General features: G+C 62.0%; 7 protein-coding genes across 7 annotated transcripts; all 7 read left to right on the forward strand.

The window, feature by feature from the left end:
* Positions 1-1,632: 1,632 nt before the first annotated feature.
* LMJF_05_0400 (putative structural maintenance of chromosome (SMC)) lies at positions 1,633-5,265 on the forward strand (the record flags this gene model as incomplete). Its single annotated transcript, XM_001687465.1, has 1 exon — positions 1,633-5,265. The coding sequence occupies one exon, from the start codon at positions 1,633-1,635 to the stop codon at positions 5,263-5,265; it is 3,633 nt and encodes a 1,210-aa protein (XP_001687517.1).
* A 1,092-nt stretch (positions 5,266-6,357) lies between these two features.
* On the forward strand, positions 6,358-9,120 carry LMJF_05_0410 (conserved hypothetical protein; the record flags this gene model as incomplete). Its single annotated transcript, XM_001687466.1, has 1 exon — positions 6,358-9,120. One exon carries the CDS (start codon positions 6,358-6,360, stop codon positions 9,118-9,120), a length of 2,763 nt encoding a protein of 920 aa, XP_001687518.1.
* Positions 9,121-9,973: 853 nt separating this feature from the next.
* On the forward strand, positions 9,974-10,309 carry LMJF_05_0420 (putative dynein-light chain-protein; the record flags this gene model as incomplete). Its single annotated transcript, XM_001687467.1, has 1 exon — positions 9,974-10,309. One exon carries the CDS (start codon positions 9,974-9,976, stop codon positions 10,307-10,309), a length of 336 nt encoding a protein of 111 aa, XP_001687519.1.
* Positions 10,310-13,008: 2,699 nt separating this feature from the next.
* Positions 13,009-15,030, forward strand: LMJF_05_0430 (conserved hypothetical protein; the record flags this gene model as incomplete). Its single annotated transcript, XM_001687468.1, has 1 exon — positions 13,009-15,030. The coding sequence occupies one exon, from the start codon at positions 13,009-13,011 to the stop codon at positions 15,028-15,030; it is 2,022 nt and encodes a 673-aa protein (XP_001687520.1).
* A 446-nt stretch (positions 15,031-15,476) lies between these two features.
* On the forward strand, positions 15,477-18,041 carry LMJF_05_0440 (conserved hypothetical protein; the record flags this gene model as incomplete). Its single annotated transcript, XM_001687469.1, has 1 exon — positions 15,477-18,041. One exon carries the CDS (start codon positions 15,477-15,479, stop codon positions 18,039-18,041), a length of 2,565 nt encoding a protein of 854 aa, XP_001687521.1.
* Positions 18,042-19,406: 1,365 nt separating this feature from the next.
* LMJF_05_0450 (conserved hypothetical protein) lies at positions 19,407-19,997 on the forward strand (the record flags this gene model as incomplete). The annotated part of the gene is made up of 1 exon (XM_001687470.1): positions 19,407-19,997. One exon carries the CDS (start codon positions 19,407-19,409, stop codon positions 19,995-19,997), a length of 591 nt encoding a protein of 196 aa, XP_001687522.1.
* Positions 19,998-20,889: 892 nt separating this feature from the next.
* On the forward strand, positions 20,890-22,773 carry LMJF_05_0460 (putative GTPase; the record flags this gene model as incomplete). The annotated part of the gene is made up of 1 exon (XM_001687471.1): positions 20,890-22,773. The coding sequence occupies one exon, from the start codon at positions 20,890-20,892 to the stop codon at positions 22,771-22,773; it is 1,884 nt and encodes a 627-aa protein (XP_001687523.1).
* Positions 22,774-23,159: the final 386 nt, after the last annotated feature.

Genomic DNA, 23,159 nt, shown 5'->3' on the forward strand with positions numbered 1-23,159 from the left:
TTTCCGCCTTCTCGTTACGTCTCTTCCCCGTCACTACTTCCACAGTGCAGCCACCGTCACGGTTTCATCACCACTACCACCACCGCCGCCGCCCTCTCCCCTCCCCTCTCCATATGTTGCATGCGCGTCATTTTCCTTTGTGTGCCTTCTCTCGGCCCGCGTGGTTCCCTCCTCATCTCTCGTCTCCCTCAGCCCCACCCTCTTCCTACCGCCTCGATCTCGGCATGAATGCATGCACACACACACACACACACGTGCCTGCACGCGCATCTCCCCCTCCCCCCTCCTCCCCCTTTTTCCTTCCCTGTCTTCGTCCGTTTCTCGGATCCACTGTTGCTCGCACGCCGCTTCACACGTGGGAGGATCGCCTGCTGTTGTTGTTCTCGGTTGGTTTTGTTGTTTGTCTGGCCGCGTGCGTATTGTGAGCCCCTCCCCCCTCTCCCTCACCACCACCGCCACCACCCCTCCTCCACGGCCCGGCGGGCACGCGGGAGAACGCAGGTAGCTCGGTGCCTGTGCGCCTGTGCGCGTCTTTTCCGGTCGACCAGTCCGATCCGCATGGCTCCTCCCGCCCGTGTACTCGTGCGGCTTACGCACCGCTGACATTTGTTTTAGGGGGCGCGAAGTAACGGAAGGGACTCGCTGGGAACTCTGCCGCTTGTCTTGCTGACCTGTGCGCGAGAGGGGAAGGGGGAGAAGGGGGGAGGAGGAGAAGGATAGAGCGAGAGGAGAGAAGGAAGAGAAAGCAATGATGGACGTGCGGCTGCCGGGATGCCGCCGCCGCCGATGATGATGATGAGCCCTTCCCGTGGTGGTGATGATGATGATGATGATCACGTGTTTGTGTTTTGTTTGGTTGTTTCCCCTGCGTTGCGCGGAGACGGCGTCTACCACAGAAGTAACGGGCAGAAAGGGGAAGGGGCGGGAGAGACTCCTTTTCCTTTATGGAGTTGTCCGCGGCGCGTGAAGGAGGCCGGCGACTCCCGAGAAGAAGCGCTCTGGCCTAGGGGTGTCGGTGTGCGGATGCACGCGCACATGCTTGCGTGCCAAGGAGTGCTCGCGCTGGGCGCGGACTCCTCCAACAGCTCTCTAAGCTGCCTCACACCGGCGCTTAGTGGAAGGGTGTGGATACCGTCCTTGCGCAAGGCGCGTTGTCGACTCCGGCACCGCGCCTCCTCCGTGCTTCCCTGCCCACCGACCCCCTTCCGGTTGAGCGATATATACTCATTGTGTACGCGTGACCGATGGGGAGGGGGGGGGGGGATCAGTCGCCCTGCAGCTCTTTTGCGCCCAACTGAGACTCAACACCGTTCTTGCCTCGACTCTACTTTGCCATGCATTCACCCAGGTCTTTCTCCGTGGCCGACTGCAGTAGTGACCTGCGTGTACACGCGTGCGCACACACCCACATAAGCGGCCTCACCCGGACACGTCCACATACAGGCAAGCATAGAAGACCACACACGAGCAGGCACATACCCCACACCACCGCATAGACGCAGCCGCACAGGCGACTGGCGCGCATCTTTTAGAGCAACCGCACCCCCTCTGTTCTTTTCCCATCCCCTACCGCTACCACCACCACCACCACCGCCTTACCGCGCGTCCGCCGCCGCCCCTGACCTTGGCACCATGCGCGTAAAGAGCATCGTGATTGACGGCTTCAAGTCGTATGCGCACCGCAAGGAGCTGGCGGACCTCAGCCCGCACTTTAACGCCATCACCGGTCTCAACGGCAGTGGTAAGTCGAACATCTTCGACGCCATCTGTTTTGTCATGGGTATCACCAACTTGAAGCGCGTGCGCGCCGAGGACCCGCGGGAGCTGATTTTCCGCGCCGGCACGACCGGCGTGCACGCGGCGCGGGTGACGATCGAATTTGTGAACGATGACCCCGCCTCCGCCCCGCCGGGCTACAGCTGCGAAGAGTATCCGCTCATCACCATTGGCCGTCAGATCAAGCTCGGTGGGAGGCAGCAGTTCTTCTTCAACAACACCGTGTCGCTACAGAGCAAGGTGAAGCGCTTCTTCGAGAGCATCAGCTTGAACGTCGACAACCCCCACTTCATGATCCTGCAGGGGACTGTGCACAAGCTGATCGGCATGCGCTCGCAGGACATCCTGTCCCTCATCGAGGAGGCGGTCGGCACGAAGGCCTTTGATCATCGCCGCCGCACCGCCGAGACACTTATCCGCAACAAGGAGAGGAAGATGGAGGAAATCGACACGAACATCGAGGCACAGATCCGACCGCTGCTGGAGACGATGCGGGCCGACCAGGAGGAGTACAACACCTTCATGCAGATGCGAGAGAAGATGGAGGAAAAGGTGCGCTTCCGTGTCGCGCTGGACTACCACACGCATCGCACGCAGCACGCAGAGGCGGAGGCGGCGATGACGGCACGCAAGGCCGATGTTCAGAACGCCAAGACGCAGCTGCAGGCACTGCCGCGCCAGGAAGAGGAGGCAGCGCGTCGACTCTTGCAGCTGCAGGACTCCCTCAGCGCTCCGAGCGAGGCAGCCATCGCGCTGCACGAGGAGGAAGATGAACTGAAGAAGGCGCACAGCCGCCTTGAAGGTCAGCTGGGCAACTGCACCAAGTCGCTGAAGCAACTCGAGACACAGCTCAAGAGTCTGCGGAAGGAGCAGGAGAGGCAGAGCAGCAGCCAGGCAGCCTTCGCGGCACGGCAGCGGGAGCACGAGCAGCTGCTAGCGCAGATTAAGGAGGGTAAAGAGACATGCGCGAAGCTGAAGAAGGGTCTCAAGCTCCTCCGATCCGGTGTACAGGCCGGTGCCTCGGGTGTCTCGCTCGCCGAGGAGAGGCAGCAGGTGGACCTGCAGCTCATCGAGCAGCAGTCGCGCGTGCGCCGCGCCACAGACCGGCTTGAGGAACTGGTGAAGCAGCAGCGGCGGGTCGAGGCGCACCAGGCCGAGGAGAGCAGCCGCGTGCGCCACCTAGAGCGCGAGTACGCCAAAGCCACCGCGTCTCTCGAGAAGGCAAAGGCGGTGTACACACCGTTGGCGCTGAAGCAGCAGCGGAAGGAGGCCCTCGAGGCCGAGATCTCGTCGCTGAAACGTGAGTGCCAGGCCGAGTACGAGAACTTCCAGCGGCAGGTGAGCACGGCGACCGCGCGCAACTACGACCTCGACTACAACCGCTACGCCTGCCCACCCGACACGGAGGACAAGGTGCTTGGGCGGGTCGGCCAACTCATCACTCCGACCGATCCACAGCACGCGCTGGGGCTCATGGTTGGCGCCCAGAACCAGCTGCTACGCGTCGTCGTCACGGACGATCGCGTCGCCGAAGCGATCATCCGCAGTGGGCTACGGCAGCGCACCGCGTTCTTCGCCCTGGACAAGCTGCAGCGTCAGCCAACGCACTTCTTTATCGATGGCGCGAAGCTGCAGGCGGCGCGGCTCATGGCCGAGCAGCAGGGTGGCTGGGTGCACCGCGCACGGGACTTGGTGACGGTGCAGGAGGCCTCATCCCATCAGCAGCAGCAGCAGCTCAACGCTCTTGCAGACTTCGTGTTTGGCAACTTCCTTGTGTGCTCCAGCTTGCGGCTCGCGCAGGAGCTGGCCTACGACGCGTCCATCAAGGCGAAGGCCGTCACAGTCGAGGGCGAGGTGGCCGAGCCGAACGGCTTGATGACGGGCGGGTCGACGCGGCAGCTACGCGACGTTTTTGCCGACCTCAAGACATACACCGCTCAGAAAGAGCCGCTCAAGGCGCTGCAGCAACGCACGCGCGCGCTGGAAGTCGAGTACGCCGCCCTGCGCGACACGCTCCGGCAGCACCAGCACGACATCCAAGTATACAAGACAGCAGAGGAGGCGGCGGAGCTATCGAAGCAGCGCTACATCGTCGCCGCTAACAGTGCGCAGAGTGGTGCGGCCGAGCAGGCGGAGCAGATCGAGCGCGAGCAGACCGCGCTCGCCGAGGCGCGCGAGAAGGTGGAGGTTCTGCAGGCAAGGCAGCGCGAGTTGGCCACGCAGGCTCAGGCGACAGACCTGAACGCGGTGCAGCAGGAAATGGCGGATCAACTCGCCGCAGCGGAGGCCCACGTGGCGCGGCTGACGGCCGACGAGGAGCGCGGCGCGGCGGAGTTTGAGCGACTCGAGGCAGACATGGAGCAGCAGGCGGCGGACTTGTCTCGCAAAACGCAAGACACGGAGGAGGATATGGTGCAGCAACAGAGTCAGAAGCTGAAGCTGGCGGCGCAGGTCGAGGAGGTGACGCAGCAGCTGGCGGCGGTGCAGGCGCGCTCTAAGCAGAACGAGGAGCGGCGCCAGCGGCTGGAAAAAGATATCGACGACGCCCAGGAGGAGCTGACGCGCTTCGCGGAGCGCAAGGTCACGCTGGACAACCTGGTCAAGAACGGCGAAGTGGGGCTGCGAGAGCAGAGCCGGTGCCTCGAGAGCCTGCGCCGCCACGTTCATGAGGCGGAGCAGCGCCACAGCTGGCTCCTCGAGGCGCGGGCCACATTCAATCAACCAGGTGGCCCATACGACTTCAGCGACGCGGCGCGCACGGCGGCCATCCTGCAGGAGCTGCGCGACATCGAAGTGCGTGCTGCCGTGATGACGAGCAAACTCTCGCAGAAGTCTGCTATTCTGTACGAGGAGCGGCGCCGCGAGTACGAGGAACTTGTCAAGCAGCGCACCGCCCTTGGCGAGGACAAGGAAGCGATCCAGCGCTGCATCACCGAGATCGAGTCGAAGAAGTGGGGCGCGCTGGATCGCATGGTTGGCGTCGTCAGCTCCATCTTCGGTAAGCTCTTTGCCACCTGTCTGCCTGGTGCGACGGCGCAGTTGCTAGAGGAACGCGACGCGGCGAACCATCTCAGTGGCCTCGGTGTCCGTGTCTCCTTCAACGGGAAGCCGAGGGAATCACTTTCCGAGCTCAGCGGTGGTCAGCGCTCGCTGCTGGCGCTGTGCCTCATACTGGCCATCCTGCGCGTTCGCCCCGCCCCGCTGTACATCCTGGACGAGGTAGACGCTGCCCTCGACCCCAGCCACACCCAGAACATTGGCCGCATGCTGCAGCTCTACTTCCCCCATTCGCAGTTCCTTCTGGTGTCGCTGAAGGATGGCATGTTCAACAACGCCAACGTGCTCTACCACATTCGCAATACGCAAGGCTACTCGGAGGTGGCGCGCATCGAGCACAAGCCGCCGCCTCAGCCGACGTCCGCCGACAGCGACACGCGAAACGTGGCGAGCGGTGCCGAAAACAAAGACGCTGTGGCGTCGTTTGCGTGAGCGAAGTAGGCGTGTATACATATATGTATATCTATATATATATATATGTATACTCTCTCTCCCATGGCGTAAGCAGCAGCTGCGTGTACATATATATATATATATATATATATATGTCTGTGTGTGTGTGTGTGATATCCGCAGAATGATAGATTTGCTTCCTTCTCCTTTCCAGCGTGTGTCCGCACTCTGCCCGACGGCACATGAGGTCAAACGCCACGCCACTCAATCGTGTCCCTCCTTTCCATCCCCGGCCCGCCCCACAGCCCCCGCCCCGCGGCGTGAGGCAGCCGTGGAGAGGCACGCGCGGCGCAGCGACGCGCCGGTCTAGCCATCCCCCCATGGCCCCTGCGCCGAACGCTGCCCACACCCTCGGTGCATCGCTCGCGGGGTGGCGCGGGCGTGTTCACTGTCGCCGGTCGCTCGGGCGGCGCTACGTCGTGGGTGCTCGGCCTGGTCACCGCCAACGGCGGTTCGGCATTGGAAGGGGTTGGGGGGCTGCTTGGCTTCCCCTCGCGCACAGGGGATGGGGTCGCTGGGCCCCGCGCTGCGAGGCGTGTGTGTGTGTGTGTGTGTGCGTGTGCGCGCGTGTATATGTCCCCTCCCTCTTCGTCGTGGGGGGAGCGGTGCGCGGAAAAATCGGGGACGCCGAAAATGCGAACTGCTTATTGGTGCGTTGCTCTTGTCATGTGAACCGAACTCTCGATGGGGAAAAGATAACGATGCGACATGGTGCAATGATGCTCGAGCGCCTCTCCCGCCACACGAAGTCGACATGCGTGTAGGGTAGAGGGGAAGGGGCGCGCGCGTTGCTGTGGATGCTTCTCCCCGGCGATCTCCCTCTCGAACTGCCGCTAGCTTCGCGGCTTACTGTCATGAACGCCTGCCTCCGTCTCTATCCTACGCCACCCTCTCCTCTCCCCGTCTCAACGGCTCCCTCCCCCCCCCCTTCCACACGCACACGCACACACGCACACAACAGGGACGCCCTATCACCCCCGTTCATCGTAAAAAGACCCACAATACCGCCTGCTCCGCCGGTCAAGCCTGACGACGGTGCAAGGGAGACCTGGGAGAGGCCACACCTTGACAATGTCAGCAACGCCGCCGCCGCCGCCGCCGCCTTCGTCCAACGCCTCCACCGGTTATCCGCACACGCGCGCTTCTCCTGGAACGTACCGCGGGGCAGGCAGGGGCGCGTATTCGCGGGGGCCGTCGTACCAATCATCCGGCTCATCGCCGTCGTCATCGCCGATCTACACATCGGGCCCCTCGCGCCGCGGTGGCGGTAACACGCGCGTTCGCGTGCATACATACGGCTTCGTCCACGCTGATCCAGCAGCGTCACTTGCGGCGGCCCCCCCAGCGTCGCATACGTCTGCGCCACGCGCCACCCCTGATGTCGCCACGCCGCCGCTGCCCTCCGCCTCTTCCGCGGCTTCGCCGCCTCTCTCGTCCATCTCGAGCGATGTTCTGAGCAGCCTCAACGCCAGTGTGCAGGAGAGCCTCTCCGGGTACCTGTACACGGACGCCATCGAGCTGGCGCAGCGCCTCTTCGACCTGGAGGCGTCCTACGCGCACCTGCACCTGCTCGCGCACTGCTACACCGTCAGTGGGGCGACCGGCACGGCGTACCGGCTGCTGCAACACTACTACCCTTTCCTGGAGCTGCATGTGACACGACCGCGGACGGCTGGTGCTTCTACAAGTGCTGCTGGCGGAGCGGCAGGGGGGGTGGGCAGCGGTGTCCTTCCCTTCGACGCTCGCCGCACCTGGACAGCCTCTTACGGCGTGCATCCGTCGCAGCATCCGTTTTCGTCGGGCATGCCCTCGGCGACAGCAGCTGTAACGTTCTCAGCTTCGAGCAACGAGAACAACCTCACCTCGGACGAGTTCGAGCTGGGCTACGAGACGGTTGACCTGCAGTCGCAGTGGGATTGCCAGTACCTCCTCGGTGTGTGCTGCTACCGCACGCAGCACTACGAGGACGGCGCCAGGGTGCTGTCGCAGCTGCTGTACGTGTGCCATCAAGTCACCACAACCTCTAGCGTTCTTCGGCGGAGGCTGCAGCAGCTTCGCCAGCAGCAGCAGCAGGTGACCGTGCGCAGTGATACGAGCGAGGAGGACGACGCTGGTGTGGCGGCAGCAGTACGTGCCACGGAGAGACAGCTGCGGGCCTGTGCCTTCGTGACGGAGGCGCGCACTTCGCAGGTGCTCTACTGGTTGGGTCTGTGCGAGAAGCATCGCCAGCGGCACCCGATCGCGGCTGAGCACCTGCGCCGCGCCTACGTGGCCAACCCGCTTCGTCTGGATGCGTTCCAGGAATACGTGCACTTGGCGTGGCCGTCGGAGCAGGTGGTGCAGTCGCTGCTTGCTGTGAAGACGTCGCTGATCGAGGAAGAAGATGGTGCGGAGGTCGATGTCACGGAGCCACCACAGCAACGCCAACGACCTCCCCAGCGTCGCGGCCGAGACGCCACCGACATTGCTGTCGATGTGGACGCCGATGCAGACGACGAGGAGCAGCGTGCTCCATGCAGCGCCGCTGCTGTTGCTGCTCTCGCTAGCGGCAGTGGTGGTAGCCATAGTGCTGCCTCTGTCTCACCGCATGCGACGCAGCTGGTGCGAACAGGCCCTTCGGCGGTGACGCTGCTAGCCCCTCGTCTCACGGCACAGCAGCGGCGGTGCGCACAGCAGCACCTGCGGCCGTTCCTGCACGCTGCCTTCCTCGGTATTACCTACCGCTGCCCAGAGGCAGTGGAAGCCCTTCACGCGCTGCTGGCCCAAGAGCAGCAGCAACAGCGAGCGGCAGCGGCAGCGCTGGGATCGGCGTCGTCGCCCACGGTGGCAAGCCTGCACGGCTCAGCGCGTGCTGTTATGGTGCGTTCGTCCTCCTCCTCTTCTGCGCCGCTGTGGAAGAACCAAGGTGGCGGCAGCGCAACAGCAGGGGCCGTGGCATCCACCACATCGCCTTGGCTGCTCCGCCAGCTCGCCCTCGCCCACTTCCACAACGGCGATATTCAGGAGAGCGCGGACGCCTTCGAGCAGCTGCTGCGTACCGCGCCGTGGGAGCTGACGAACCCGGCACTCATCTTCTACAGCACGGCTTTGTGGCACCTGAAAAGTGAGAGTGCGCTGGGCAGCCTCGCGCAACGCCTCACCGACGCCGAGCCGCTCAGCGCCACCACCCTGTGTGTCGTCGCCAACGCATACAGCCTCATCAAGGACCCTCGCGACGCCTTGGTAATGCTGAAGCGGGCTGTGCAGGTGGCGCCGACGCTGGCGTACGCGCACGCCCTACACGGGTACGAGCTGCTCGGCCAAGACAGCAAGGCAGAGGCAGAGGCGGAGTTCAAGGCGGCGCTCGCCGTGGACGCGTCGCTCTACATTGCCTACGCTGGCCTTGGGGAGCGCTTCATGCGGGAGGAGCAGATCGACAAGGCGCGGGGGTACTACAAGGAGGCAGTGAAGTTGAACCCGACCCCGGCCATCGTCAACCGCTTCGCCCTGACGTATCACCGCCAGGGCAAGTCGCTTGCCGACCTCAAGACGGCACTGCGGCTGTACACAGAATCGCTGGAGCGACACCCGAACAACGTCACAGCGCGACGGCAGCGCGCCGACGTCCTGCTGCGGCTCGATCAGCCGATGCAAGCACTGGAGGAGCTCAAGGCGCTGCTGGTGCAGTGCCCTGGCGAAGCTGTCGTGTACGTGACCTTGGCGGAATGCATGGTGTGTCTGCGGCGTCCACACGAGGCCCTGCAGCACTACCAGACAGCCATGCACCTTGACCCCCGGCGGGAGAGCTACGTGCAGGGCTGCATCGACCAACTCGTCGCAGCGAACATGCTGTAACGCTGCTGAAGTTGTGCCGGGTATGGGTGGCAGCGCTGTGGACATGGACAACAGTCTTTCAGGTGTTCAGCACACAGAGAGGAAAGACACGGATGCAGAGAGGAGAAGTGGGGGGAGGGGCGGGCACGAGTGCACCCGACACCGATTCGGTATGGTGTGCGCCGTCCTGTGTCGACAGTGCCGTTGTGCCGCACATAGATGGGTGTTTACCTTTCTGTTTTTTCACTCTCCTTGTATGAGATATCGACGCAGCTGCGCACCTCCCCGCCGGACGTGCGTCAGAGACGCGCGTACTCTGTGAAGTGCCGCGCGCGAGATAGATAAATAGCAGTACTCCTCTTCATCGCGTCCGCGGCCACTGTCGTTGTCGTCCTGCGGTACATCCTTGTGCTTGTGCGCCCGTATGCCTTTTCTGTCTGGACGCCCCAGCCGCACATTGCGTTCCATAAGAACGATGCTGTTCCGTGCTGCCCAGGATCGCATCGAAACGCCTGTACCACACAGTCATGCCTGCTACCCTGTCCGACCCCACCCCCTTCCTCCCTTCCTCCCTCCCAACACACACACACGTATGTATGTATATATATATATATATACATACGCACGCTCTCGGCTCTATGCAACTTCTACTGTTTCGTTGTCATCTCGCGTCTCTGCTGCGCATCTCCTCGAGGGCAAGCTGCTTTCCAACACGCTCGAACACCGGCACTGGCACCGGCACTGGCACTGGCACTGGCACCGGCACCGGCACCGGCACGCGCACTTGCGGCTGCACCCCACCACCACCAGCCGCTGATCTTTTTCGTTTTCGGTCGGCTGCGCCGCTGCTTCTTGTTGGTGTTTGGTGTTTAGAATGGCCTCCGGCGACCGCATCACGTTGGTCGATGACGCCTCCGTCATCTGCGAAGACGTCGTCAACGCGCTCTTCAGCCACGAAACGCGCTATCAGCACAGCAAGATCGCCGGCCTCGTCTCCGCCATCTCCGATCAGGTGGTGCAGCGGCTGACGCAGGAGGCGAAGCTGCCGCGCAAGTACGTCGTCCTCGTCACAATCCTCCAGAAAAACGGCGCTGGCGTGCAGACAATCTCGTCGTGCTCATGGAACCCAACGAGTGATGCGTGCTACGTGTACAAGGCGGAGAATAAAGCCATGCACTGCATCATCACGGTCTACGGTGTCACCGTATAGCCGCGCGATCACGAGTGATCGGGCACACGCGTCCTGTTTCAGCACACTGCCTCTCTCTCTCTCTTTCATATGTATAACACCAGCCCACGAACCGCGGCGCATGCACATGCACATGCGCAGCGATGGTGAAGAACGCGTGATGGGGTGCCATGACCGCGTCACGTAACGGGGACCCTCCTCGAGCCCACCGTCCCCCTACATTATAGCCGCTGTCCATGCGATTCACCTGCGCGCTCCGCTTGGGGTGGGGGGGAGGAGGGGGTCGTGCAACCGAATCGCCGCACTCGCGCAGCACCTACGTGTGTGTATATGTGTCCTTCCGCCGGTGCGGCCGCCTATCACCGCGCTCGCTAGTGCATCTTGTGGCGGGGTCCGCGAGTGTCTTCCTCTCCGCACGCATCTGCACACGTTGGTCGGCGTTGCCAACCCCGGCAGGTACACAGGCACGCGCACCACCGCTGTCCTTTTCCCAGCAGTGGTATCGAGCTCGCTTCGACACGCTTATGTGTACTGCGAGGAAGTCTCGCCTTGGGCAGTGGGTGCAGCCAGCCACCCATCGCGCTCTGCCGTTGCAACTTCCTGTGCCTTCCACAGTCAGTCCGTGAGCAGCTGACCGCCGTCTCAAGGAAGGACAGGAGATCTTCTCCGCGCACCACTACTGCACCCCGCCCCTCTATACCTTCTGCTCCCCTCACAAGCACCTTTCTCAGCGAGCGACCCCAGCATCCGCTCTTCGGCGATGGTTTTCCTCGTCCAGACGGGGCCCCGTCCCGAGTCGAGCTCGCCTGATCGGACCCGAACGATAGTCCCCGTGCACAGGCTGGTGCAGCACAGCCGGCATGCCCTCTCTCTCATGCTTGCATAGATCACCCGACGACTGCACAGGTGGCAGGCCGTATCCCATCCTCCATGGGTCCATCGGGGGGTCCAGGGAGGGGCGGCCTTCTCATGTCGAAATCCTTCACCTGAAGGAGGGGGAGGGATCGCCCTCCACCTCCTCCGCCAAGCCCTGGGGGCGTTGACCCCGGGCGCTACACCCGTACGCTCAGCGACGGGATTCACCGCAAGCAGAACAAGCTCCATCGCGGCTCGCGTCACACCGAAGGACGACCTACGGACGCTCCCCCAGTCATCCGCAGCAGCCTTCGAGCGCCTCAGCAGGAACAGGCTATTCCAGGCCAACGGCAGTGCTCGTCACCACGTGGCGCAGCGGCTTGTGTCGAGAATCGACCGCATCGCCTCGCGTCGACACGGCCAGCAAGCCGCATGCCCATCACCGAACCGCCCTTTGCCGGAATCCCTCGATGCTGCGCGGAGCGGGGCTGTGGGTGGGCGGCAGCGACAAGGAGCAACGCGAGGCTGCTGCACACGGCACCTTCTCCTCAAGGGTGGCGAGACCTTTTCGAACCGGAAGATGACGGCTTACCAGGTGATGAAGGTGAAGCGTTCACCAGCTGGGAGGAGGCACCATGCAAGCTGCTTCCAGCAGCCTATCGACCGAATACGGCACCGCGTTCGCCCGGGACACCGGCAACCCGGGCAACGAGAACAGCGTGCACGCCTCGAAGGCGGTGTTCGACTTCTTCGTGACGCATGCGCGGCACGGACGGCGTTTCGCTCTCGGTGCCCCTCGGACCAAAGACGAGGCCCTTAGGGGACGGAGTAGCTGAAGCCTTCTACGCTGAGTCGGAGGCCGCAGCGTGGGCACGCGCTAACCAGCACCGGTCGACCGAACGCGACGCCGTCATCACGAGTCACAGAGACCCCCCCCCCACCCCAAAACAACAGCGACACGTGGGCGGAGGAGGAGGCTCCGGCGCGAGCACTCAGGGCGGCAACAACAGGAGAAAAATGTGCCACCAAACGCCTTCGTGCGAGTCTTGACGCAAGGCCACCTCCACACACACACACACACACACACACACACAAATTTATGCGCGCCGTTGGATCCGTCTGCCTCGCCGACTGAGGGAGAGGAGGCGAGGGGGCATCGAGAACGGACGCTCCTCGACACGGCATCACGGGCCGAAGGGGCTCTCTTCCCGCTGCGTTCAGAACGGCCGACAACGCAGTACGACTTGCTACCATTTTTCCCGCTCCGTCGCACCTTTGGTGAATCATCCCCGCGTCCTCGCTGGGAAGACGGCCAGCAGCTGCGACGAAGTCTGCCGTCTGACCCCGCAGGGCTTCCTAAGCGTCTCCAGCGCCAAAGTAGCGCCTTACCCTGGGGCGGAGGCGAAGTCGAGTCGGAGCGCGGCCCTTCTGTCTGGACCTCGTCGGCGTCGTGCGGCTCAGTGTTAAGCGACACGGTCGAGCACGCCCCTCCGCAATTTGGATTGCCGGTCCATGCGTGTGTGCCGCTGGTGGCGCGGCCCCTTACTCGCTCCTCTACACCTTGACCCTCTTCTCTCTCTTGCTCTCTCGCGCGCGCGCTGGCGAAGGAACCGGCGTGTGCGCATGCCGTGCACAGCTGCTGACCTCCGCACCGCCTCTCTGCAGCCTCCTCTCTTCTCGAAAGTCAAGGGCCTCTTCACGCTACTTGACCACCCACCCCCTCCCAGCGCGTCTGCGGGCCTTTCGCTCTCTCTCTCTCTCTCTCTCTCTGTCTGTGTGTGTGTGTGTGTGCACGCGCGTGACGGAAGCACTGGCGGAGGTGGTGCACGCGTTTCGGTGACCCACACGCCCTCCAGGTGCTCACGATGCTCCGGCGAGGTCTGTGGCGATATCGCCGCATCAGCTACGTAACGGATGTGGAGGGGGACTTTGCGTACTTTCAGCGCTTCGTCTGTCTCTCGCGAGTGCTTCGGTGGGAACCGGCGGAAGCTGCGGTCTCCGCCAACCCTCCCCACCCTTCCGCCGGGAGCAGCAACGGCTCGAGAGCCGCGAATGATCGGTGGGCCCCCCTGTCGTCTGTCGCGCCTACAGCTCCCTCGGGGGAGTTCCCAGCAAGCGATGCTGCGGCCAACACGCAAGCGCTGCACACCACCACCACCACTGCCGCCACGGCTGCCTACGAGCCGGGGTATTGCCGTCTTGTAGACCTCTCTCGCTATCGTCTAGGCTTCCAAGACGCGACCTCGCACTTCGTCTTTGGTGGCGACGCCTTCGACCACGGCAGCGACATCACGTTTGGCAAGGCGCTGCTCGACTTCAAGCGCCGCTTCCCATCACGCGTGCACCTGCTGCTTGGGAACCGGGACGTGAACAAGATGGCCATGTACCCGCGCATGGCGTGCGAGGTCGCAGGCATGACCCCCGACGCAGCCGAGAACGCCGTCTTCACGCTACTGCCGCCATCGACGAAGACCGTCAGGGCGACGTCGATGGCGACAGCGCTGCGGTACCGAGACTTCCTACTCGAGCAGCGACAGCGAGAAGAATCGCAACGGCAGGGCGGCGCAGGGCACGCTGCATCAAGCCCATGCGGTGGCACTTCTAGCGACAGCAGCGGCGATACCCTGCGCGCAGACGCCGTTTCTTTCCTGCAGTGGGCATTGCAGTACAAGCTCGGCGGCCCGAACGCCTTTGCTCACCGGCGGCAGGAGCTGCGCGAGATGGCAGCCATGATGACCGAAGGGTGTGGGGCGGTGACGGCAGCACCCCCCGCAGCTGGTGCGGAGGCTATGAGGGACGGCATTGCGTATGACGAGGACGCCGTGGTTGCCGCCTCGTTCTTCACTGCCGCGCAGCCCGGAGGCGTCTACTACGAGTACATCCGCGTCGGCGTCCTCAGCGTCGTCCTGGACGGCATTCTTTTCGTTCACGGAGGCGTGAACACCAGCAACGCCGGCTTTGTGCCAAGCCTGGAGGCGACCTCCTACGCGGAGCAGGTGACCGCTGGGCAGTGGTGGCTGCCAGAGGTGGCTCCGCAGGAGGTGGCAACCACGCCGACTGCGACCTCGGCGACGGGCTGGCTCGCTGCCTTGGAGCGGTTCAAAGCCGCCGCCTTTTCCGATTGGGTGAACGGCGCTGCCCTGCGCGGCGAGGCGCTGCGCGCGTACGTGTACCCCCGTTTTGTGGCCCCGCACTCGATCGCGGTGGGAACGGTGATGAACGTAGACGGCCCTCACTACATACCTCTCACTGTTGTCGCCTACCTTCTCCAGTCCGGCATCCACACCGTGTGCGGCGGGCACCAGCCGGTCGGCGACACCCCCGCCATCATCCGCCAGCCCGGCGGCTTCACGATCATAGACGCGGACAACTCCTACTGCGGTCGTGGCAACAAGTTCTGCACGCGGTTCAACCGCCGCGGCGCGGCGGTGATGGAGCTCTTGTTTGAGCACCCGGACGACCACGGCGGCGACGAAAACGTGGCGCCGCACGACGCGGTGGCGGCGCCATCGCTGACCGTCCACGGCTACCGTGCCGATGGTGCGCCGTTTGAGTTCGACGCCTACAGCGACTGGCGCGTCGGGCGTTACGTCGGCGACGGTTGGTGGGTGCGGCTGCCACCAGAGGCCACCGCTGCCACGTCGTCGTTGTCTTTCAGCGGCAGCGAGGCGGCGCACGCGGGACTCTACGAGCTGCGCCGCACCCAGGACGGGTTCCGGCACGAGGAGACGCGGTGGGCCACAGCAGCGGAGGTAGACGCGTGGCTGCGGCAGGCCGCGGCAAGCGGGAAGGCGACGGTGCCAGGAGAGTTGGCGCCGCGGCACACGAAAGAGGAGCTCGCCGAGGTGCTCGCCCACCGCCTCAAGACGAAGGTGAAGCGCACCTGAGCAGTCTAGTGTGATCTGGCTGGGCGCCCAGTTCGCGTTCGACAGCAGCGCACCTTTTTCTTTGTGGATGACATGCCTTTGCGCGTCCACGATCACCACCTAACACTTCGTCACCGGCCCGCTCCATCGCACACATTGATGCGCGTGTGTGAGCACCGTTTCGGCGACGGGCGCGTGGCTGGCGGGGGGCGGGGGCAGCGGAGGAAGAACAAAATGAAGCGGTGCAGCACACACACGCGACGGTGGAGTTGTGACGCACGCCCGTCCTTGACGCGGGCGCGCCTTCGTTCGAGAGGAGGAAACCCTCCCCTCTCCCCCATCCCTCATGCATTGCATGTTTTGTGTGCCTTCGACTCTGAGTCTTCCTCCAACACCACCTCCTTCTCTCCCTCTCTCTCTCTCTCTCTCTCTCCCTCCGTCTTCCTGTTGTTGTCTGTTTAGTTGTGATGTCGTCCACGTGGCTTCACGCGCTGCGGGCGTACGCGGCGCGCACTAATGCGACGCCCGCATCGCTCGCCGCTCGATGTCGCCTCTTCGACCAACTGTGTGCTGTGCAGCTGCGCGGCCTGCCAAGCGCGCAGCTGCATCCCGATGCCCTCCCCGTCCTCCGCGAGGCGCGTTGGTCATTGCTGCGTGAAGGCACCACTGCTGACAAGGCGGAGCTGCTGGAGCACATTGTACGGCAGTACGCGCAAGCAAGCGAGAAGGCCATGTACGCAGCGCCCACGGCGTCTTGCAGCCTGGACGGCATAAGAGGCAGTGCAGACGCGCAGCGCCAGCAGCCGGGGAAGACGAGCAACCACACGCGCTCCCTGCAAGATAGGTCGCCACAGCATGCGACTCGCAGCGGTACCTCCGGTAGCCTCCTCTCCGGCGTGCAGCTCAGCGAGATGAGTGTGCTGCAGCAGCTGCTGCTGGAGCAGGTGCAGTGTCTTGTTGAGGCCAAGGTGTCTGACATTCCCTTGTCGGCGCGCCACTACCGCTACCCAATGCGTTCCCCGCTGCTCGCCACGGTAAGCCCAGAGCTGCCGCTTCTCCTGCTGGAGGAGCTCACACAACAGAGCACAGCAGTGTCGTCGTCGTCGTCGTCGTCGTCATCGGCTCAGTCGAACATAGACTGGGAGGCGCGCGTTGACTGCTGTGTCGGCCTCGTCGCGGCGGGCCATGTGCAGGAGGCGCTCGCTCTGTGCAGCGATGATGGTAGCACTTTTCGTACTGTGATGCACCGCGTGGTGCCGCTGCGTCGCGACGGGTGGCGATGCGCGTGGGCGCTGGCCGATGCCGCCCCGCTCTCTCGCGTCCTCGACGACGCCACCGCCGCCGCGGGCGGCACTGCCTCTCTCCATTGGCTGCGCGGGGTGCTGGAGGCGGTGGACATGCGCCACCGAGCGGCCGTGGGGGCGCGGCAGGTAAGTGACAGTGCCAATGCCGAACGGAATCATGTGTTCGAGTGGGTGGATCGTCTGCGCCGCTTGATTGTGCCGTCGAGCAAGGTGGCATTGGCCGGTGCAGAGGGGCAGCAACAGCGCGTGTCCGCGACGGCGCTGCGGCTAATCATGGACACTTACTTGTCTGTCTGTCCAGCCAGCCGCTGGCGGGATGCAGTCGGGGCGGTGCTGGAGCTAGCTGCTGCAACTGACGAAGCGTCTGCTGTGGCGCAAGCGGCAGCAGAGGGCAACTGCTGCGCCGACGCGGTGACAATGGGGCGCCTCATGTCCATCCTCAAAGCGGCAGAGCAGCCATGGATGGTGCTGCTTTTCTTCTACGGCGACTCGCTGGCGCTGCAGGTCGCATCTTCGCGGTCGCGCAACGACAGCAGCCCCAAGCAGCCTGACAGCGATGCTCCCGCGAGGTGGCAAGTGAGCGACAAATCTGTCCAGGCGAAGGTGGAAGAGTGTGTGCGAGCAGCGCGCGACGCCGACCGCCTCACAGTGGCAACGGGCACGATCCTGAACGAACGCGACAAGCGCCACGCCGCTATCTACAACCACGCCATGGTCGCCCTCGCCGCCACGGGGCACCACACGGAAGCCATGCACTTCTACCGTACGCTGCCGATCCTGCTTGTCAACTGCTACACTCACTGGTCCGTGCTGCAGCTCTTCTTGCAGCCGACAAGGGACAGCCGTGCCGTCTCTGCGCTCCGCTCGTCAGAGAACTACAACCATTGCGCGCGCGCTCTCCGACACCTAATTCGAATGAGCACGGCAGACTCAAAAGCAGCGCATGCGCACACCCAAGTGAACGGCAACAACGGCAGCGTGCACCCGGCGACACCGATCCGCTGCACACGCGACCAAGGCGGAGTGTGGGAATCCATGATACTGTGGGCCGCACTTCGACGAGACACCGAGACGGTCGACCTGTGTGCCACGCATGCGCCGGCCGTGTCTCGATATGCGCATCTCATTGCCCTGCTTTCCGCCGCTGCATCGCGCGGCGACGGTTGGTCAGCGGCGCAGGCACAAGTCCGCCACATGTGTGCCGCGCCGCGCACCACGCTGAAGGAGCTGAGCCTGGCGACGGCAGCCATGGCCTCATTTTTTCCACGCTGGCCGGCCGGTACTACCGCGGCCGAGCTGCCGGTGCGCGCGGAGCTGTTTGACGAGGTGGCACGCTCGATGGCTCCCCTCGTCGGCCGCAGTCAGTCTCGCATGGACGAGATGCTCGAGCTCCTTGTCGGCTACTCTGTCAGCCTCCGGCGGCGCCGCCGTATGCCCTTGACACCGCAGGACGAGGCGGCGGCACTTGATGACATCCTTGTCAAGGAGAACATCCTCGCGAACACCATGGACCTGGCCCGCCCGCGCGCCGGGTACGCCTCTGACGTCGACAGAGCGCACCACAGCTGCGACAACGGCGCGGCAGACGACTCCGGTGCGTGGCGCACGGTGGTGCACGTCATGACCTCCGTTGCGGAGCGGCAGGGACTCTCGGCCGCGCGGGCCGCGCCAGCACTTGTGTCAGCCGGTGTCCCCGCCGAAATGGCGATCGACCTGCTGCCCACGTAAGCCGGACATGCGGCTTCCGGTGCAGTTTTTCCCGTTTTCAGCTTTGACCCCCGGCACGCCTTCCCACACCGATCGTTGAAAACAAAAAACGACAGCGCGGGGCGGGCCGAAACGCACCGCGGGCGGGGCCTGGTGACCCCACCCGCCGGCCCGCACCAACGCCCCCGCGGCGGGGGCCCCCGGCGCCCCGCAGGCCCCGGGACACCGCGGCGCGAGCCCCCCCCCCCTTCCCAACCCCCCACCCCACCCACCCACCCACCCACACACACACACACGCCCGATTTTCCCGCGCACCGCCCCCCCCCCTCCCCCAGGACGAAGAGGGAGGGGACATATACACGCGCGCACACGCACACACACACACACACACACGCCTCGCAGCGCGGGGCCCAGCGACCCCATCCCCTGTGTGCGAGGGGAAGCCAAGCAGCCCCCCAACCCCTTCCAATGCCGAACCGCCGTTGGCGGTGACCAGGCCGAGCACCCACGACGTAGCGCCGCCCGAGCGACCGGCGACAGTGAACACGCCCGCGCCACCCCGCGAGCGATGCACCGAGGGTGTGGGCAGCGTTCGGCGCAGGGGCCATGGGGGGATGGCTAGACCGGCGCGTCGCTGCGCCGCGCGTGCCTCTCCACGGCTGCCTCACACCGCGGGGCGGGGGCTGTGGGGCGGGCCGGGGCCGCGTGCGGCGCGGCATTAGCGGCCGTGCCGGGGGCCCTCGCCCAGCGCCCCGCGGCGGGGAGGGGGACCGCCCACCAACCGGGGGCCGCCGCGTGGCCCACACCCCCGCCGGAGAGAGAAGGGCGAGGAGACCGCGCCGGAGGGGGCGGGGAAGAGAATCCCGAGGCAGCCAGACCAGCACCCCGGATTCCAGAAACGTTTCCGCCGGGACACGGAAGCGTTTCCGCCCCAGGGGCGCTTACGCGTGAGTCCCACTGCGTGTGCAAAGCGTTTTTTTGTACCGTTTTCATCCTTACTCCTATTTTTCGCTGAAAAAGGGTGTCGGTGGCGAATTCTTGCAAAAACCCGCTCTCTGCTACGCGACTCGAATTATGACAAGCGAAACACATCGCCTCTTGAGAGCGTCTTGGCTAGTGGAGGAGCACACAAGTTCCCTCCACTGCCTTTGTTGTCATGACTTTCTCACGCATCAGGCGTCGCAGACATTTGCTTCTCCACTCCCACTCACTTGCCCTCTTACTTCCTGACCTCTTGGCTTTCTTTCGATCTGCACTGTGTTACCAATTGTACACGAAAAGAACAAAGCCGTTTTCTCTCTCGACGTACTCTGTTTCTGTTCGAGAGCCGCTTGAAAGGAAACGTGTTTGCTTTTATACCTTTCATTTTCACCCATTATCTCCACAATGGCTGACGAAGGCGCTATAGATATTCGTCTGGTGCTGAAGGGCCCTAACGGCGAGTTCAAAGTAGACCGCGACCTTTATATCATTGTCCACTGTGACGATGGCAAGTACATCGAGGTGTCAAAAAACTACATCAAACAGTGCCCGTTCATTGAGGAAGCCGAGGGCGAGATCCCAGAGTTCGGCTACCCAGCCGCAGTGCTGGAGCATCTTATTCGCTGGGCGGTCCACTACGGCGTAGATGGCCATGCTGCTAGCCAGCTGACCCGCCCATGCATTTACCGTGATTTCTCTTACGTTGTGACAGACAAGTGGGATAATGACTTCTTCAACCAGCGTCTTTGCTCGCCTCTGAACCAGAAGCATTACCTCCTGACAATGACGGCAGCTGAGCAGTTTGGCATGCAGGGACTGCTCGACTTTATGTGCATCGGCCTCGGCTGCAAGCTCCGTGGCAAGGATGACAACGGCATCATTCACGAGGTCATGGGCCTTGACAAGGAGATGGAGATCACGAGCGAGGATTTGGCGGAGGTGTCGAGGGACTACCCGTGGTTTGACGATGCTGTGAAGGCCACGACGAAGAAGTGAGAAAATTATGAAGGCATCGGTGTCAAAAAGCGCTCATGTTGCGCTAGTGTGTCGACATGTGCACGATCGAAAAGGAAAAAAAAATCAATATATGCATATATGTATGTATATATATATATATATGTATATATATATATATATATATATATATATGAAGTGTTGCGTTATGCGCAACATTGGTAAAAGGCGATCACTAAAGGTTTTTCTGTATATGCTCATCGGTAAAGTGGCAAGAAGCCATCGATCTTGTCTCCAAAGCTCATTGACGGCATAAGGACAAAAAATGCATGATCGAGGACTTATATCTCAGCGTGGCACTCGTGGTTGAGCGACAGCATCATTCATGAATATCACACGCTAGATGTGAGCATAGCGGCCGAAGCAGAGATGCGCACATGCTTGTGTTGGTGTCCTGTCGCTACAGATAGAGCAGCTGTCATTCCACTATCTTGTCCTGGTTTCGGTGGTGGCAAAGCCAGCAAAAATGAGTATGCCGCCTGTGCTCTGCGGTGCTGAATTATTTCGAACTCTTTCCGTGTCTATCACTAGTATCTATATTACATTTGTTTTCCCCCTCCATCATGGATGACTTCGCACACTGATATACAACTGGATTTATCATCTGATATTCGCATTACTATTATTATCACACACGAAAAAAACTTAAACATATAATTTGCAAATTGGCTCGCACTTTAATCCCTGCCAAGTAGCAAAGGAAGAAGCTTACCCACTGCTTGGCCTCAGACGCGCCAGCACTACGGTTCATTTTGTTCTGCTCAGTCAGTAAAGCGTTTCTCGCTGTGTCGTGGACCTGCCGGTCGGATGTTTATCCAACGGTGAGCCTTTTGAATATTTATTATCTTGACTTCTCACAGCGCACCAAGAAGAAATGGGCAAGCCAGGCAAAAAGGCCGGGAAGGGGCTTCTCGCCCCTACCAACCCAAACCGGCGCACCGACCCAAATAAGACTAGTCTTCGTGATCAGCGCACCATTAAGCGGCTGAAAATGTACAAGTCGAAAATCAAACGTGACGAAAAGGGCAACATCATCAAGGGAAGCGTGCTCAAAGCGTCCGATCGCATTGAGCAGCAGATGGCGCGCATTGCACCTGACCGCCGTTGGTTCGGCAACACCCGGACCATCGGCCAGGAGGCGCTTCAAAAGTTCCGCGAAGAAATGGGAACCAAGTATAAAGACCCGTACAGCGTCATTATCAAGCAGTCCAAGCTGCCGTTGAGCCTTCTTGAAGAGCCAAAGAACACTGACGGAAGCATCCGTAAGGAAATGGAGTGGGACAAAACGTTTGGTGATAAGGCGAACCGCAAGCGGGTGCGACTCAATGCTGTGGACATGTCAACCTTGGCGACAGAGGCCAACGTCAAGGGTGACTATTACGACTGTAACAAGAAAGAGAAAGACCGCGATTTGATGAAGGGGGTGCACAAGGATCGCGATGATAAAACCAGAAACGGGATTTTGATGACCAAGGGTCAATCAAACCGAATTTGGTGCGAGCTGTACAAGGTGATCGACAGCTCGGATGTAGTGCTGTACGTCGTCGACGCGCGCGATCCGATGGGTACGCGAAGTGCCTTTCTGGAGGATTTCATGCGACGTGAGAAAAAATATAAGCACTTCGTTCTGGTGTTGAACAAGTGTGATTTAGTGCCTCTGTGGGCCACGGCTCGCTGGCTTCAGATTCTCAGCAAGGACTATCCCACCATTGCTTTCCATGCCAGTGTGAATCACCCTTTTGGCAAAGGTAACGTCATTTCTTTACTCCGGCAGTTTGCGCGTCTGCACAACGTGACACACCGCGGCAGCAAGCGCACCAAGACGCCGATTTCTGTGGGCGTGATTGGTTACCCAAATGTAGGAAAGAGCTCGCTGATTAACACGCTACGTCGTAAATCCGTCTGCAAGGTGGCACCAATTCCTGGTGAGACGAAGGTATGGCAGTATGTTGCTCTGACACGCAGTATTTTCCTCATCGACTGCCCTGGCGTGGTGTACGACCGAGAGTCGAACAACGATATTCAGGCGGTGCTGAAGGGTGTCGTGCGTGTGGAGCGTCTCGGAAACGCGGACAAGACTGACGTCGTGGATACTGTGTTGAAGATTGTCAAGCAGCGCGATATTGTGGCCACTTACGGCGTCAGAGAATGGCGCGACGTTGTTGATTTTCTCGAGAAACTTGCAAAGCTGCGCGGAAAGCTGGTCGCTGGAGGTGAGCCGGACGTAGAAGCTGCCGCGCGCATGCTCTTGTACGACTGGCAGCGCGGGCGTCTGCCGTGGTTTAACGCGCCGCCATTCGAGTCCAATAAACACCACCGTGATGCGATGGAGCAGCCGCAGGAAAAGCACATGAAGCTGATCGAGCACTACAGCACCTTCAACGTGGTAGATGACACTATTAATCGTGGCGATGAGAAGCAAGATGAGGGAGGCGACGGGGACGAGGAAACCGCGAATAACGCGGCTGACGAGGACCAACTCGACAGCGGTAGTGAGGCGGAGAAAGATGAGGAAGCTGTCAAGCCTTTGAAACCGAGTAAGACTGACAGGCTGTCTGCGACAAAGGCGGACACTCAGCTGGCAACAGTGGCCACGTACATGCGCGAGCAGGAGGAGAAGCAGCGCAAGGCCCAGCGGCAGCAGAAGCGGAAGGCCGCGCGAAAGGGACAGGAGGACGTGGAGGCTTTTTCAGCGGACGCTGATCGCGAGAGCGACGACGCGCTCTGGGCGCAGTTCTTGGCTGCTGCCAAGGTGTAACACAAGGCACAAGAAACATATGTGTGTTTTGTTGCTGCTGTCGTTGTTTGAAGTGCTTGTGCGTGCGCAACACCCCTTCTCCTGCGCATGATCGATCATCATCTCGTGTCTTGCGTATCTCATCTGCCTAGAGAAACAACCGCCGCTGTTGCTGTTTCTTTTTCTTTTTGTGCGTCCTCTATCCATCGCTCTGCTTGGTTTGTGTTTTTTGCCGTGTCTGCTGGTCACCTTTTCTTCTTCGCTGTTCCTGATTTTTCCGTGGCCCCCCTCCCCCACGACGAAGAGGGAGGGGACATACACACGCGCGCGCACACGCACACACACACACGCCTCGCAGCGCGGGGCCCAGCGACCCCATCCCCTGTGTGCGAGGGGAAGCCAAGCAG

This window comes from Leishmania major, chromosome 5 (assembly GCF_000002725.2).
Source record: "Leishmania major strain Friedlin complete genome, chromosome 5".
Lineage (NCBI taxonomy): Eukaryota > Euglenozoa > Kinetoplastea > Trypanosomatida > Trypanosomatidae > Leishmania > Leishmania major.